The 15,540-nt window shown below is 37.9% G+C and overlaps 3 protein-coding genes across 3 annotated transcripts; 2 read left to right on the top strand and 1 right to left on the bottom strand.

The window, feature by feature from the left end:
* Positions 1-839: 839 nt before the first annotated feature.
* On the top strand, positions 840-1,929 carry LOC126794257 (uncharacterized). The gene is made up of 3 exons (XM_050520924.1): positions 840-1,163; positions 1,266-1,382; positions 1,577-1,929. The coding sequence occupies exons 1-3, from the start codon at positions 876-878 to the stop codon at positions 1,691-1,693; spliced, it is 522 nt and encodes a 173-aa protein (XP_050376881.1). The 5' UTR covers positions 840-875; the 3' UTR covers positions 1,694-1,929.
* A 1,401-nt stretch (positions 1,930-3,330) lies between these two features.
* Positions 3,331-7,362, bottom strand: LOC126790155 (uncharacterized protein At4g38062). Its single transcript, XM_050516309.1, has 2 exons — positions 5,367-7,362; positions 3,331-5,237 (listed from the first exon to the last, which is right to left on the bottom strand). Exons 1-2 carry the CDS (start codon positions 7,354-7,356, stop codon positions 3,496-3,498), a joined length of 3,732 nt encoding a protein of 1,243 aa, XP_050372266.1. The 5' UTR covers positions 7,357-7,362; the 3' UTR covers positions 3,331-3,495.
* A 4,993-nt stretch (positions 7,363-12,355) lies between these two features.
* LOC126784052 (uncharacterized) lies at positions 12,356-15,207 on the top strand. Its single transcript, XM_050509556.1, has 2 exons — positions 12,356-13,797; positions 14,694-15,207. The coding sequence occupies exons 1-2, from the start codon at positions 13,326-13,328 to the stop codon at positions 14,747-14,749; spliced, it is 528 nt and encodes a 175-aa protein (XP_050365513.1). The 5' UTR covers positions 12,356-13,325; the 3' UTR covers positions 14,750-15,207.
* The last annotated feature ends 333 nt before the right edge of the window (positions 15,208-15,540 follow it).

Raw genomic sequence — 15,540 nt, 5'->3', positions numbered from 1 at the left:
GGAGTTTAATTGTGTTTGAAATACATCCGTTTCCGCACACCAAGTTGCACCGCGAGCAAGTCACATACATTTTTTTGTGCGTAGTGACCTAATTTGTTGTTTGTTTTATGTTTAATAGAAAGTGAATTAGAGATCTTATGTGTTAATAAACCGAATTGATGTTTGGTAAGTAATGGAGGTTCAAAGAGTAAATTTAGAGGTCCAACTAGAATGATCTAAATTTTTGTTATGCGTAACAAACTCTACTTCCTTATTTGTTGTTGTCGAGAACACAGACAAATAATTGATCATTAAATATCTTTTAAGTATCTAAATCACTCACCCAACATACAATTTTAGCCATATTTTCACTACCCCACTAAGTACAATAAGTTTTTTCTTTTCTTTTTTAATATCACACGATTTTCTCGTAACTTTCTAAATTCAGAGATATATATTTATTTTTTGTATAATTTATATATATTTATAATTTTTTTTTATTTTGACGTTTCCAAAACGTACCCGCTTCCTAAATTTTTTGAAAAACACGCTTCCGCGTTTCCAAACGTTTCGCTTCCACGTACCCGTATCCGATTCCGTGCAACTTAGATGTGGACTATGTTTGGACAATTCATTCCTTAGGCCACAATTTTCTAGATCCCCACACTAATTAGTGTTAGTGTCAGGGATCATGTCAGAACGTTTCGTCCCCTTATCACCAATGATAAATCAGGATTTGACACGAATTATTATTGACGGATTTAAACCTAAGTATGAGAATTTTAAATGTAACTCTTACCACTATTGGTTAAAGTGGAGCAATCTAGTTTGTCACCTGTTATAACATTAGAACAAAACCAATTAGAGAGCAAAGGAAAGTCAGAAAACCCGAGAAAATGGGAGACGAGGACGACAAGGTGAAGAGCCAAGGTCTCCAGATAATCGCCCAACACCAACACAACTTACCAGCCCTCGTCGTCTTCGACCTCGACTACACTCTCTGGCCTTTCTACTGCGAATATGAAGAAGACGACATGCCGTACCTCTACCCACAAGCCTTGCCCATTTTACACGCCCTCAAACAAACCGGAATATCAATGGCTGTCGCTTCAAGGTCCCCCACTTCCGACGTCGCCAGATCGTTCCTTCAGACTCTGGGCATCAGCTCCTTCTTTCTGACCCAGGTGTGAAAACCCAACAAAGTTTTATGGTCTTTTTTTGGTTTTGTTAAGATTAGTTTGGTTTGTGAAGTCTTGTTTGGTTTGGTTTGGTTTTTTGACATGTAGGAGATTTTCTCGAGCTGGACTCATAAAACAGAGCATTTTCAGAGGATTCATGCGACAACTGGGGTGCCCTTTACTTCAATGCTCTTCTTTGATGACGAGGATAGGAATATTCATGCGGTAATATTTGACTTTCCCATTTTACTTGACTTGGTTTTTTGTAGAGTAGGGTAGTTTTCATGGAATGATTGGAATGTGATTGAATAAATAGGTTGAAGTTGTGTTTGTTGTTTCTTTTATAATGTTGATTGGTGGTGCAATTGGAGGAATTTGACTATGGTGAGATATGGTGTTGGCATGGATGGTATTTACAGGTTTCGAAAATGGGGGTGACGAGCATTTTGGTTGGTAATGGGGTGAACCTTGGAGCTTTGAGACAGGGATTGTCAGAGTTTTCGAGGAAGTCAGCTTCGTCTAGCAGGAGGGTTTAGCGATAGTTTTCTCTCCAATGCAGAACTGTAATGCGTTTCATGCTTTCATTTCATAGCTTTGAAAGTAGAGTTCACATCAATTCATACCATGAGATTTACTGAGGTTGTGTAAGCATGTCATTTACATATTTCCTATACATTCTGGTAATCATTGGCTATATTGTATCGAATCTTGAACACTCTTTGTAAGTTTTCGTCTGTGTGCACTGTGTTATGTACCGGAAAATTATGCTGCAGATTGTCCATCTCATTGATTCCAAGACAGTTTAGGTTGTCCAGTGCAAAATTGTTGAATATTGGTGAGTAATCACATTTCATCTTCCTATCCTGGCGTTCAGGACAGTATAAAAGTGGAAAACAACACAGTACTACTGCAATTTGTGTTATGGGATTCTTGAGCGACTTAGAGTCTTCAAAGCATTTCCTGCAATATTGTTCCCTGAGATCCAGTTCAGCCATTTTAATTGTAGCTGATAATCCGAGGTGCAGATTCCTAGTTCATGGAGATATAGGATGATTCGAGCTAGCCTCCGTCTCGTATTTGAGTTATCACTTCAGCACATGAGCACCGGTTGGCCAATATGGTAACAATCAGCACTAAACCACAAGACAAGAGGCGTATCTCTCTTTGCCTGTCCCTCCTATGGAGTCTTGGTAAATGGTAAAATTGCTGAACCTCTGCTGAATTCATCAGAGGTAAGGGCCTGCTTGGTTGATGTGTTTCTCAGAACATCATTGAGGTGGTGGCATCCTTATTGCTCAGATACCACCTGCAAAATTTGAATGCCGCAATCCATATCATTGCTTAAAATCACTCACTGATTAAAACCTAATGTTCTATGATGAGTAATGTTCTAACATCTGTCATTGAGTTCATATAGAACAAGATCATGTTTCCAATTCTTCCAACTACTAATCAACCTTCTTACAACAAGTAAGGCATTGAGCAAGTCCCTCAGAAACCGACTCCTTGAGGTCAAGATCGAGTATTTATGGAAGTTTTCCAAGAGCACACAAGGTGGTATAGCTTAATTGTTCAACATATCAGTGAATAAGAAGCGCACATGCAGACGAGAACTGAAGGGTAAAAGAAGATGGCCTGCTTAGCAACCGGCCAACCGCTGATGTATAAATTGCAAAGCCATTCGAAAATTGAGAACTCAAAACCTGTTGTTGCAGGAGCTACCACAACATGAACAAAATATAACAGCGCAGTTGAAATGAGGATAGAATAACAGTTGAATGCACAGAGAATCGCAATCCTTCCTCCATAACCATAGTGTACCAGAACCTATACCGGGTATATTTAGCAATCTTGAATCTAAATAGCATAGTCCAAGATTCATGCACATCATATTCTCTCATCACCATGGTACACACAGCGTTCTCTGGTTAGTTAATGCTATTAGTCTCAAATATGTGTACAAGGGAAGTCTGTTCTTACAGGAAAGCTGCATCTGCTCAAGAAATTAAAGTATCATTTTCACTTTGGTTTTAGCTTGACCGTTACATTTTGGTTGTCACGAATCCGATGCAAACTGTAGACTAGTTTATATAGCCAACAGAAAATAGATAGATTCATCAGAACTACAAAACAATGAATGTAGAAAAGAGTTACATGTGCGTTTCAGGAATAAGTCACCTCCATTAGAACCGCAAATACAGAATTTCCTGATTTTGGGACTTACAAAATCAAATTCGTGGTTAAATTGTTTGTCAAAGGCACAATACTTACATACACATGAACTAATAAACATTAAGGTTAAAGATGGGGAGAATCCACACTCATTTCCACACTGCAGCTAAGTGTTGAGGTCTCTAAATGGAGATCTTCCGTCAGAAATTAATTCACCTTTCTTCCCTGTGACAGGCGTAGAAACATTCTCTTTTTCTGGGTCAGCAAGTTCATCAGTCCATTCCAGATCCATATCCTGACCTTGGTTTTCAAAAGAGAGCACTATCTCTTCCAACATACACCTCAGTTGTTTGTCTGTACTGGAGAATTTACTAATACTTTCTGATGACAACTTAGTGACATCTTCAAGTACATTTCTTCTTTCACTCTTGAGTTCTTCAATTAAGGCATCTGAAGCACTCAGTTTTGTCTTCATTTGATCACTCAGTTTCTGCTCTTCCAGCTCCTTTGTTTTCAGTTTAGCTTCAATCTCCATTACTCGCTGTTGTGAGCCATACAAGGATTTCTGCTGTGATTCCAGCTCTGTCTGTAAACGACAGATTTCATCCTCAAGTTCCACAAGCATTGACTTCTTTACTTCATTTTCAACTGCAGCCACAATCTGAGCAGCATTGATGTCCTCCCAAGCCACATGAATGAGATTAATTTCTGCTTGTTTTTCACCTAGCTGTGAAGAGAAAGAAGCCACTGAGCTATTAAAATTATGCTCTAGGGAATCCACAAGCTGCATAAGATCATTCACTCTCTGGTATTTCTCTTCTACAAGTTGGATAAGTTTCTCCTTCTCATGCTCAAAAAGTCTCTCTGCACCAATTTGGGCAAGCAAAACACCTGTGAACTCTCTCATCAGTGAATCTTGCTCTAGCCGGCTGACCTCATTCCGAAGTTTCTCCAAGGACATTACTGCCTCTATTTGTGCAGAACCAGCATTCTTTGCATCTGAATCTGTTCTCTTGAGCTTCTGCTCCAGTAACACAATCTGCTGCTGTAGGTTTTCTACTGTTCTGTCTTTCTTCTCTAGAGCACAATGAAGACCCTTATTCTCTTGCTTGATGGTCTCTCCAACATCTACCTCTGCAAGAAGAGAAGCTTCTAAGTCTTTACGTATCCCCAGACTTACTTCAAGATCAGTTCTCAACGTTTCAGTGATGGATTTCCATATATGCAGTTCCATTTCAATTTCACATCCTATACTGATTTGCTCAGCCAATTCAGTATTTGCTCTCTCTAAGGTATCACTGACTTCTCTACATTCTCTTTCTAAAACACTTTTAATCTGCAAAAGTTGCTGTTTCAAGGAAAATTCATGCTTGGATGACTCCTCCAGCATTTCCTTGTACCTGTCAACTTCTTCATGCATGAAAAGTTGTTCTTTCTCAATCTTCAACTGAGCCTCAGAGATTCCAAGATTCATCACCAATAACATGACAGAAACCTCCTCGTTTTTCAACTTGAGCTGCACAGTTAGAGATTGACAAGCTTCCAACTCCATCTTGAGCTTATTTATTGCTGCATCTTTACATTCTAGCTCAGACTTGAGGCTTTTCACATTACCTGTCATCTTCGCTAGTTGAGAGCTCCATTCAGTCTCTTTGGCTTCAATAACTGTATAGTCTCTATTCATCTGCTCCATTTCCACCTTTTGTTCGTTAATTATTGCATCTTTCCTCTCTAGCGCGGAAGCATAGCTTTTCACATCTCCTGTCATCTTCTCTAGTTGAGCCATCCATTCAGTCTCTTTGGCCTGATACATTGTAAAGTCCCTGTGCATCTGCTCCATTTCCATCTTCAGCTCAGTTATAACTGCATCTTTTCTCTCTAGTTCAGAAATATGGCTTTCCAGATCACCTCTTATCTTCTCTAGTTGAGAGCTCCATTCAGTTTCTTTGTCCCTGTTCATCTGCTCCATTTCCATCCTCAGTTCAGTTAAAACTGCATCTTTTCTCTCTAGTTCATAAATTTTGCTTTCCAGATCACCTCTCATCTTCTCTAGTTGAGAGCTCCATTCAGTTTCTTTGTCCCTGTTCATCTGCTCCATTTCCATCCTCAGTTCAGTTAAAACTGCATCTTTTCTCTCTAGTTCATAAATTTTGCTTTCCAGATCACCTCTCATCTTCTCTAGTTGAGAGCTCCATTCCGTTTCTTTGTCCCTATGCGTCTGCTCCATTTCCATCTTGAGCTTGTTTATAACTGCATCTTTTCTCTCTAGTTCCGAAATATGGCTTTTCAGATCACCAGTCATCTTCTCTAGTTGAGAGCTCCATTCCGTTTCTTTGTCCCTGTGCGTCTGCTCCATTTCCATCTTGAGCTTGTTTATAACTGCATCTTTTCTCTCTAGTTCCGAAATATGGCTTTTCAGATCACCAGTCATCTTCTCTAGTTGAGAGCTCCATTCAGCTTCTTTGCCCCGATATGTAGTACAGTCCCTGTGCATCTGCTCCATTTCCATCTTCAGCTCGGCTATTGTTCCATCTTTTCGTTCTAGCTCACAAATATAGCTTTTCACCTCATCTTCAATCTTAGCAAGTTGAGAGCTCCACTCAGCATCTTCTGCACCATTTGTTGTACAGGCACGGATCTCCTCTATCTCCACGTTGAGTTCTTTTAGTGCTGCATCTTTATTCTCTACCTCACATTTACAGAAGTTCAATTCCTCTTTCATTTTTTCAAGTTGAGAGCTATATTGATACTCCTTAGCTCTGAACTCTAAAATGAGGTCTCTCCGAATCTGTTCCAATTCTGACCTGAGCCCCATTATTGCGGCATCTTTACTCTCCAACTCAGACTTTCGATTGTTCAGGTCCTCAGTCACTTTTTCCAGTTGAGAGCACCATTCAGCTTCTTTAGCCCTATGATCTGCAACAGAATCTCTGTGCATCTGCTCCAATCTTTTGAGCTTGCTTCGCAGCTTTGCCAGAGAAGGTGAACCCGGTGCAGACTGGATGTGGGCTTCCTGGAGTTCTTTGAGGGACATTCGCAATTCCTCATTTTCTTGCTGTAGCTTCCCTGTCTGATATTCCATTTCTTTGTGAAGTGCTGCTTTTGTGCTTAGAGACTGCCTTAGACATGCAATTTCTTTGTCTCTCTCAGCAGTCAAGCGTTCCAGTTGCGATTTTGGATCATCACTGTCCGAAAAATCACTTGTAAAGCGTGTTTTAAATTCAGACACTTGAACTTCCAGACGCTTTCTTCGGCTTTCTTCATGGGCCAGGGCTTGGTTGCACATCTGCAGTCGCTTTTGAAGATCATCTGAAATTCTGGTTTGAGAATCCAAGTTTGTCTGCAACGAACAAATCTCATCAAGCAAAGAAGACTTCTCCCTCTCCCATTCCTTCTTACTTTCCTTGAACTGATCTTGGAGCTTCTCATGTGCTTCTTCTAGGTGACTGAATTGCTCCTTCTTCCACTTTAGCTGATCTTGAACTTTCCGATTTTCCTCCTCTACCCTCATAATCATTTCATCCCTTTCCCTTAGTGCTTTTGATGAATTAGCTTTCTTCTCTGCTTCCAAACATTTCTTCTGTGAATCAGATAGACGACCCTTGAGGCCTTGAATCTCTTCTTTGTAGGCACGAATGGTCTGCTCCTCATCCATATTCTTCTCATTTGCCTCATCTAAAGCCAATACCAACATTCTGTTGGTTTCTTCCAACTTTCTGTATTTCTCATCACAATCAACTCGGAGTTTGTCATTCGCAGCTCTGAGGTGTTGTATCATGGACTCTTTTTCTTTCAAAATGCATTTGAAATCTTCACACATCTGCTGGGCTGTGGATATCTTTTCTGCATTCTCATTCAGTTCTTGAGCCTGCTTCTCAATCTTCAAATTTGCCTCCTGGACTTTACTGAGCTGCTCATTGTGTGCTTTCTTCAAGTCCTCAGATAGTTCTGCTTTGCTTTTGTATTCCTTCCTGAGCTTCTCGATCTCAGCTTTAACTTCCTCCAACTCTACAGAAACACTGTCCATGTTCTTCTGTATTCAACAATACTGTCTGTAAAACAAAAAAAATAAACAAGAAACAAAATATTAATTCTGCAGGCAATGCAAAGCTTTAACACGCTGTCATTAGCACATACACAGAGTCCAAGTTACTCGCTAAACCCGTCCAGACACAAGCCCATAGCATTACCACTCATTTTGAATTGCAATGACAATGTAGTAACACTATTAAAGCATCAAATTGATAACACTGCAACTAATGTTACAATACTGCTAATGGAAAATCACCCCTCTTTATTTCTGACCATTGATCAAACACAAATGCCCACTCATAACAACATAAATGATAAATAGAATGTGCAACTTCAGTGAAATATGAGAGTCAGAAATGAGCAAACATTTACCTTTTCAGTTAGTCTGTGACAACTCTCAATGTTTACTCCTAGAGAATGTAAAAAAATTGCAACTTGAAGACATATGGAACTAAGGAAGCTAATTAAACCTAATCTTAAACCTAGGGTTAGTACAAGAACCAAATCAAATCAAGATCTCACATTTTCTTCTTTTCCTGAAAATCACTCATAAAATGAACAAAAACCCAGAAAACTAGACCCAATTCAACACTGGAAATTCATAACATCAAACACTCCCAAAGTCTCTAGATCACAAAACAAAACAAAACAAAGAACCCAAACACAAGTAGCAGGAAACTCAAGAAAACAAGCATAACCCAACATATAAACTACACCCAAGTCTATTTTAGCTTCAAATTGAAAATGTAAACCCCCAGATTTCTTGTTCTCGTTTCAGATTAAATTCTCGCATACCCAACAAAATCTGGATAAAACAAAGAGAGCCCAGAAACATACCTGTTCTTGGGATTATGGGTTTTCCTTCATTTCTTGATGGTGTTGGAGAGTGAGAGATCTGGGAAAAGAGAATCGGAGAGAAGGAGAGAAGTAGCCGTTGAATATAGAACAAGGGAATTTTGCCCCTTTGTGGTTTTTGAAAATTTTACCCCCACGTTTTACTAACGGCGTTATCTTTAGCCCGGAAGAGTTGGTGTTTCCCGTAAAAGGACAAACTATCCGTTGGGACAAAAGTTAAAGTTTGGGGTATTTCATTTGATCTTCATAATTTATTACGGCGTTTGAATCTATAAGTCTTAAATATAGATACATAGTGATCAAAATATATGGATCATGAAAATTACAACGTGTAGTTACATGTCGTGCATACAAAAAAATTTACCATTTTTTGCGACGTTTATAGGTGCATGGCCACAATGCTGCTCGGCGTTTGTCAAAAGGGATGGTAAAGTTGAGTCCGTGTTTACTTTGTTTGGAGTCATGGCCGGCATGGCTCCCCTAGTCTGCCAACATTGATTTCCAATACAAAGTCTAGTCGGATTATGATTGGTTGATTATCACTTTATTTGATGCTTATTGCCGAGCTAGAATCCATAAATCTTTCATATGTATGATTCGGTCAACAAGAAAAATAAAAGGCTATTGATTATTATCATGAAAAACTTTTAGCCGATAATTTTTCCAAGTAAGGTTAATTTATCCCAACATTTGGGGTCTAGTAATGTTCTAGTATGAGATAGCCAAACTATGTGTTTTGAGGATTATGACAGTCTTTTTTCTAGGGGGCAGTTTCCCTTATCTTCAGTGCAATATGCCAATATATAACCCATAAATAGTCCAAGTGCTTCCATTTTGTTTATCGAACTGGGTTACGTTTAGTAATTGATCACGAGTACCTCTTACGTGATGATCAAGAAAGTTATGCTAAAGCTAAACGACTCTCTAATGTCGATCAAACGGTGGAATATAATGCAGCTCTTGTAATACTTTCCACTCTTATTCTTTCAAGTTTATATCCAATTATCCAAAGGCGATTACACATTATTTCATTTGCGTTATTCTAATTAGTAGATCCTAAACCCTAATTCTCAATTTCATTTTACTACTCTTCTAGCAAGCATCTTCCATCACACCTATATGAAAATGAGAGAGTGAGAGCTTAATTTATATATGTGTCAAATCACTAATTCCTTGAAGGGCAAATTTCCTCTATTTAAGGAAATTAGACGACACGAGCCATCTCAAGCACATAGCCTAGCTAACTCGTCTAGTCCATGATTTTTTCACACGTTGCATGAATATGAAGTACGTTTCACTAATAGGTTCATATGATAGCTAAAGTTTCCATTAATAAACAAATTCGCTAATATAATTTATGCACAAGAATCATACCACGATATTGTTGTACGTACGTATGATCGATCCAAGCTTTATATGAGTGGTTAAATTATATCAACATGATAAGATCGTATGACGGCACTATAGATGGATTTCTTCTAGCAATTCATCACTATATTCTATTAGGTATTAAGGTTGTGACCCATATGTCAACCATATCTATATCATCATTCTCCAACCAATTTTAATTGGGTAAGAACAAATTCAAGGACGTGTTCATTCATGATTTCGATTTTTGGGTACTCTTACTTGCATCGCAACCATCAAGTAATTGATCGACTTGCCCTTATTTGCCACACAAGGTAAGATAAGAGAGGCTTAAGCACAACCACATATGCATAACAAGACTATAAACCACATACTATATAGCTCCCAGCCTCCCACATACAATATACCCAAGCTGAAAGTGAAAGCCTTTGATATTTGTTTTTGATATATAGCTTCTTATTGTGCAACTCGATCGTGTATATACGTAAATTATTAATGGCTACCTTTGTACTGCATGGCACTATCGATCTCTGTCTTTCAGTTCTGCCCTTTTATGGTCAATATCCCTTTTCAATCTTTCATTCTCAGGTAACATGCAAAATTGACATATAATGCAATCTCCAAGAACTAGCTCGGCCTACGAAATTAGATATCTTTCTACTAAGCATGCATTTGGAACAGTGATAACTGTGATATACTCACGACAAGAGCTCGAGTCTCATTTATACCAACAGAAATAAAAGAAATTTTTGACGATGCTCAAACAAATTATTACACGTGTGATTTCTTGAATGATAATAAGAGAATGGAGATGATTATAATATTAAGGACGAAAGATTTATTAAAGAATCCTGAAAATTATAGTGAATCATTTTGAGGGAGGGGTCATAATCAGATCCTCTTAATTCACAGCTGCCTGTAAAGCTTGTTGTTACCATTCCAAATTGGCCAACTTTCACACCATATTAAACTACAAAATCCAGATATCTGAAGAAGTCACAAATGTAAGCAATTTATTATCCATGTTCCTAATATAAAAGTCACAAGTGTATCTACTCCAATCTCAATCAAACACGTAAAAACTTCACTTCACTTAACGAGTTAACGAATATTAGGACATTTATATTAGATATTCCCAATTTAAGATTTGGGAAACTAATACCTATGAATAATATGATATATCCCTATGCCCTTGGGTTTTTCCACCAATTTGATGTGATTTATTAAGTAAATTAATCAAACTTTAATAACTTTCTTTTTGGAATTTGGTGGAGTAAGGCACATGGAAAGGAACCAACTTGGAGGAAGAAAAGTTCAAACAAACTAATAACTCTGTGGTCAAGTGGAAGTGTGCAAGCTATGAATTGGCTGCGGATCTTGAGTCATTCACTAAATTCCTCTTGTGAAATTATATATTCAGATAATAATAGAAAATGAAATACAACAAAAAATAAGTAATATCAGATCCAATCTAGTAAAGAGCTGCCGTCTAGGCGTCTACGTACATGCTTGTATACATTGAATTGCTGATAAACGAAACAAAAAACACCATATATAGATGATGAATACAATGTAGGGAATGATTAAATTGATGGCTTGAGCATTTCCCATGATGGTTATGTGATAACTTCGCTTGACCTTAAGGATTTGATATGGCAATGCGATATTTCATCCGATAGAACGACGTGAAACTAGTGAGTTTTCTTAGACATGTTTAAGCCTTTTTTACCTAGGTTAAAAGAGATGCATCGCTTCATTATCAGTATGATTTATGCCCGCATACTTTTTTGAAAATATCCTATGGGATACCAAAAATATCCAAATTGAGACGTTTATGTTGTTCACCGATACGTTAAACTTTTAAAAATTTAGTCGATGATGATAATAATAATAATAATAATAATAATAATAATAATAATAATAATAATAATAATAATAATAATAATAATAATAATAATAATAATACGCACTTTTGACGAGTTGCACTTTTGCCGGTAAGTTGGATGTGAAGCATTGCCTTATTGTCATTGTAATTGGGTTGACAAACACTATTAATTCCGACACACTCTTTATGAAAAATCTTCCAATCGGTGGTTAGATATCAGAATATCAAAATCGAATATTTTGAGTTGCTTGCCGGTACATTAAACTTTTCGTTATGAGTTTCAATCCATAAACATAATAATATAATAATTAGCAGGATTTTTGACGGCTCACGTAAACTTCACCCAACAAATGTGTAAAACCGAGTCCAATTATGAAACTTCTCCGTCATTCCTCCCTGAAAAACTCATGACCAATTCCCTATTATCCCTATTCTTTCCAAAAAAAAAAAATCCCTACTATCCCTATGAATAACACAAAACCATCATATGTCTAGAATTGACTAAACTCAATGACTAGGAAACTCACCCAAAGTTTCGAGGAAAACTCAAATCTAATTTTTATATAGACATTATATATCATCATGTTATTTTTTAATTTCCCTACAAACAATAAGAGTAGATCACACTTGTCATAACTTGCACCACAGACACACGTATTGGATTTACACCCACCACGTCAGCAAATTTGGATGGGACCTGAGCCCCAAAAGTCAAATGATTGGAGGAGCACAGTAACCTCCATGGTCCGCCGCAACACCCAAAAACTCCAAATCTCAACCGTCCATTACTCCACGCAATAATCCAAAAAAAAAAACAAAAAGAAAGCTTTCAACTATATAAATGAAGAACCAGAGGAAGCTTTGGTTCAGTTGGTTCAAACCAGAGTGAGAAGAAGAAAATGATCATAGTGGTTTAGGGGTGTGGGTGAGACCCATCTTAGTCTTTTCCTCTCTGTTAAGTTTTAAGGTCACCACCGTCGCTTTACCGGCGTAAAGTTTCGATCTTTTTTACGGGTTAAAATGACGGATTTCACTTTAAGTCGTGGAAAAATCCCGACTTGGTCGTATTTACAGTGACCCAAATCGTCCTTGATTGATTATCTTGGTGGGGTTTTGTTCTTCAAGTCGATTACTGGGAAATTCTGATCGGTTTTTAGTTCTGGGTTTGTGTTAAATCGGAGTTTTCCGATCATGTTTGAGCTTTCTGGGTTAACTTGAAGTGAAAAAGAAGATTAATTTGGAGAAGTTTTGATTTTTTTTGTTGAATTGGAGATTGGTTTAAAGTTGGGTTTTTGTTTATTGTGCTCGAGTGGTTAACTTCAAGTTGGTTTTTGTTTGTGCTTGAGTGATCAACTTCAAGTTTGGTTTTAGTTTAATTTGAGTTTGATCTTTTTTGGGAAATTGGGATGGTTCATCAGAGAGTTTAATTTGATTCTATTGGATAGAGTGTTGCCTTTTTTGGATTTTGACTCTTTGATCTTTGAGGAAATAAAAAAAAACAAGGACTTTTATTTAGCTTTGTTTAGATTTGTTCTAAAAATTTTTGCTTTTTGTTTTATGTTATCTTGATCATCATTGAGGTTTCTGGATTTGTGAGATTGAATTTATTGATGAATTTGTTTTTGTTAGTGATTGAAGTGATCAGTTACTGATTTACTGGTTAACTGCATCAGGCAGAAGCCTATCAACCCATTTGCACATTTCTTTTGGGTTTGGAACTTACCATTCTTTTGGTCACAAATTTTGAGTCTCTGGCCTTCTATTCTCTTTCTACTCTCCACAACTATTTTGCCTTCAAAGAGAAAGTTGTTGGTTGATCATCTTTTAGCTTTCCAACAAACTTGGGAGTCGAAAAAATGGCAGTGTCTTTCACTCGTTTTTCATGGTGCTGGTGGGGTGGGAAAGAGAAGGAGCCTGGGAATAATGGGGCTTCACTGAATTCTTCATTAGATTTGGGGCTTGGGGGCCTGAGGGAGCCTGGAATGGTTCAGTTCCCTTCGGTTAAGGGGACCAAAATGGCCTCTTCGCCGAGAAAGGTGAAGAGGAAATGGCAGAGTAGAGAGGAGAGGAGGATTGATAGGGAGTATGATGTTGTAATTGTGCCATCAGATGGTGGTGGTTGCTTGTCGGGCTCGGAATCTGATGACTCGGACTGGTCCATTGGGTGGTTGGAACCTCATGGTTCTGGTTTCCAGAGTGATGATGAGTCGGATAATAGTTTTGCAGTGCTGGTGCCTTGCTATAGCCCTGGTTGCAAGGAGGTGGTGGAAGGCTCAAACAATGAGCTTTTGAGTGCCATCAAGAACTTGCCTGATGAGTTCCCTCCTGGTAAGAAAAATGTCCTTATCTGGCTGTTCAATCATTGCTTCTTGCTGAGTTTTGGTGTTGTTAAATATTCTGCATCTTCTAGATATTTTGTGGTTGGAATTAGTTGTTATCTAAATGGTTCTAAATTTGGCCCTGTTTGGTAATTACTCGCTCTTGGCAAATATGAAAGTCGGGTTATTCCTTTTAGACCAAATCTTTTCTATTTTGGAGGATCCTGAGTCAATTATTGTAATAGTGAGGAAATTTATCTGTCACTGTCTTGCCTGATTATAGTTTACTGAAAATCAGTTGGTGGCTTGGTGCTGAAGACATCTTATATATGTAGCTTGTTGGATATATAAAACTTAGTTTTGTGGCCGCAAATGGTTCTCACTATGCTTTCAACATTTGGGGCTGGTCCCTTCTTGGCCTGGTGGTCTTTGCTTTACTGTGAAGACCACAGGTCGAAGGATCGACCTGCATCCTGCATCATCACCAACAACACCAAACATTTGGGAAGTGGAACACACTCCGCCTGCTTAATTGAGACTTTGAATTTGTATTGTTATAATGTAAACAAGTACTAATCCTTATTCTGGACATGAAGTCTCGCAAGTGAAGACACACTTGGTGTTTGGACCAAAGAAGCATGCAATAACTGAAATTGTACATGAGAATCGATACCGTGTTGACAACTCTAGATGGTGTTCTTGTTATGTTATTTATTCCAGTTTTTGTTTGTCAATACCTCGGAATGATTAAAATATAATTTGCTTACACTAGGACAGAACATGCTTGTTGTTTTGTAAAATTATGCAGCCTGCAACTTGTGAATTTTGGTTCTATACTAAGTTATGTTTTTCGGGCTTGAAATAAGTTGCCTTTGCTAAGTTTCGGCATTCCTTTTGTCTATGCAGATTGCAAGAACTATATGGAACAATGGCTCTCTTCTCTTCAAAACTTTGATGCCTAAACCAGCTGATATCTCTGATGGATTGGTCATACTCTACTGATTTCTTCATACGGTGATCCACTTGAAGAATCAGAGCTGCTACATAATTAGCTAAAAGTAGAAAATAATCTAGAATGGGATAGACAGTGTGCATCAGCATCCTGCTTATAATAGAAGCACAGAAGATTAACCCGTATCAGACTTGAGGATATGAAACCAAGAGCCTTTAGTTTTGTTGAGAGCTGGGAAGCCACTGCTTGTTTTCCAACATGCTGAATGCTCTAATTGTCATCCTTCAACTACTAAGCGCACATCACATCTAGTGCAATGTGAAATATGATGGATATTCTTTTATTGTAAATATGGTTTTTGTGAATATGATTATGCTGTTTATGCTTTTCGCTTGTTTGTTGTACATAAACTCCTCTAAACTTAATTAAGGGCCAGTCTACTGTAGTTTGCAGTAAACACTTCCTTTCCTTTTTTTGGTCATTAGAGATTGCCATTTCTGCTCTTGCATCATCTTGGCCTTCAGCTACATTATCTTTGTCTTTATTCCGGTCATGATCAATGCATAGGTCATGGTACGTGCTTTGTTTACCCCATTATTATCCACTGAATCCATTAATATGGCTGTCAATTTCATTCATTGCAATTGATTTTGATAAATGTCTATCATCATTTCTTTTTTTGGAGGAAAAAAAAAGAAATGATCAACGTCTGTCATCATTTCAGTCACTTCTTCCAACATTGGCTTTTGGAAAGCTCTTTAAATCTCTATTCACATGGTACAGGCATTTTGATTCCAGCTC

Source organism: Argentina anserina, chromosome 1 (genome assembly GCF_933775445.1).
Source record: "Argentina anserina chromosome 1, drPotAnse1.1, whole genome shotgun sequence".
In the NCBI taxonomy this organism is placed as follows: Eukaryota; Viridiplantae; Streptophyta; class Magnoliopsida; order Rosales; family Rosaceae; genus Argentina; species Argentina anserina.
This window is presented reverse-complemented; position numbering and strand designations above follow the sequence as displayed.

Bases quoted from the DNA above. Each gene is read 5' to 3' on its own strand.
- LOC126794257 (XM_050520924.1), top strand. From the start codon at position 876: ATGGGAGACGAGGACGACAAGGTGAAGAGCCAAGGTCTCCAGATAATC. The intron at 1,164-1,265 runs GTGTGAAAACCC...TTTGACATGTAG, and splicing joins GCTCCTTCTTTCTGACCCAG to GAGATTTTCTCGAGCTGGAC. The intron at 1,383-1,576 runs GTAATATTTGAC...TGGTATTTACAG, and splicing joins AGGATAGGAATATTCATGCG to GTTTCGAAAATGGGGGTGAC.
- LOC126790155 (XM_050516309.1), bottom strand. From the start codon at position 7,356: ATGGACAGTGTTTCTGTAGAGTTGGAGGAAGTTAAAGCTGAGATCGAG. The intron at 5,238-5,366 runs GTGATCTGGAAA...AGAAGATAAGAG, and splicing joins TCAACTAGAGAAGATGAGAG to GTGATCTGGAAAGCCATATT.
- LOC126784052 (XM_050509556.1), top strand. From the start codon at position 13,326: ATGGCAGTGTCTTTCACTCGTTTTTCATGGTGCTGGTGGGGTGGGAAA. The intron at 13,798-14,693 runs GTAAGAAAAATG...TTGTCTATGCAG, and splicing joins GCCTGATGAGTTCCCTCCTG to ATTGCAAGAACTATATGGAA.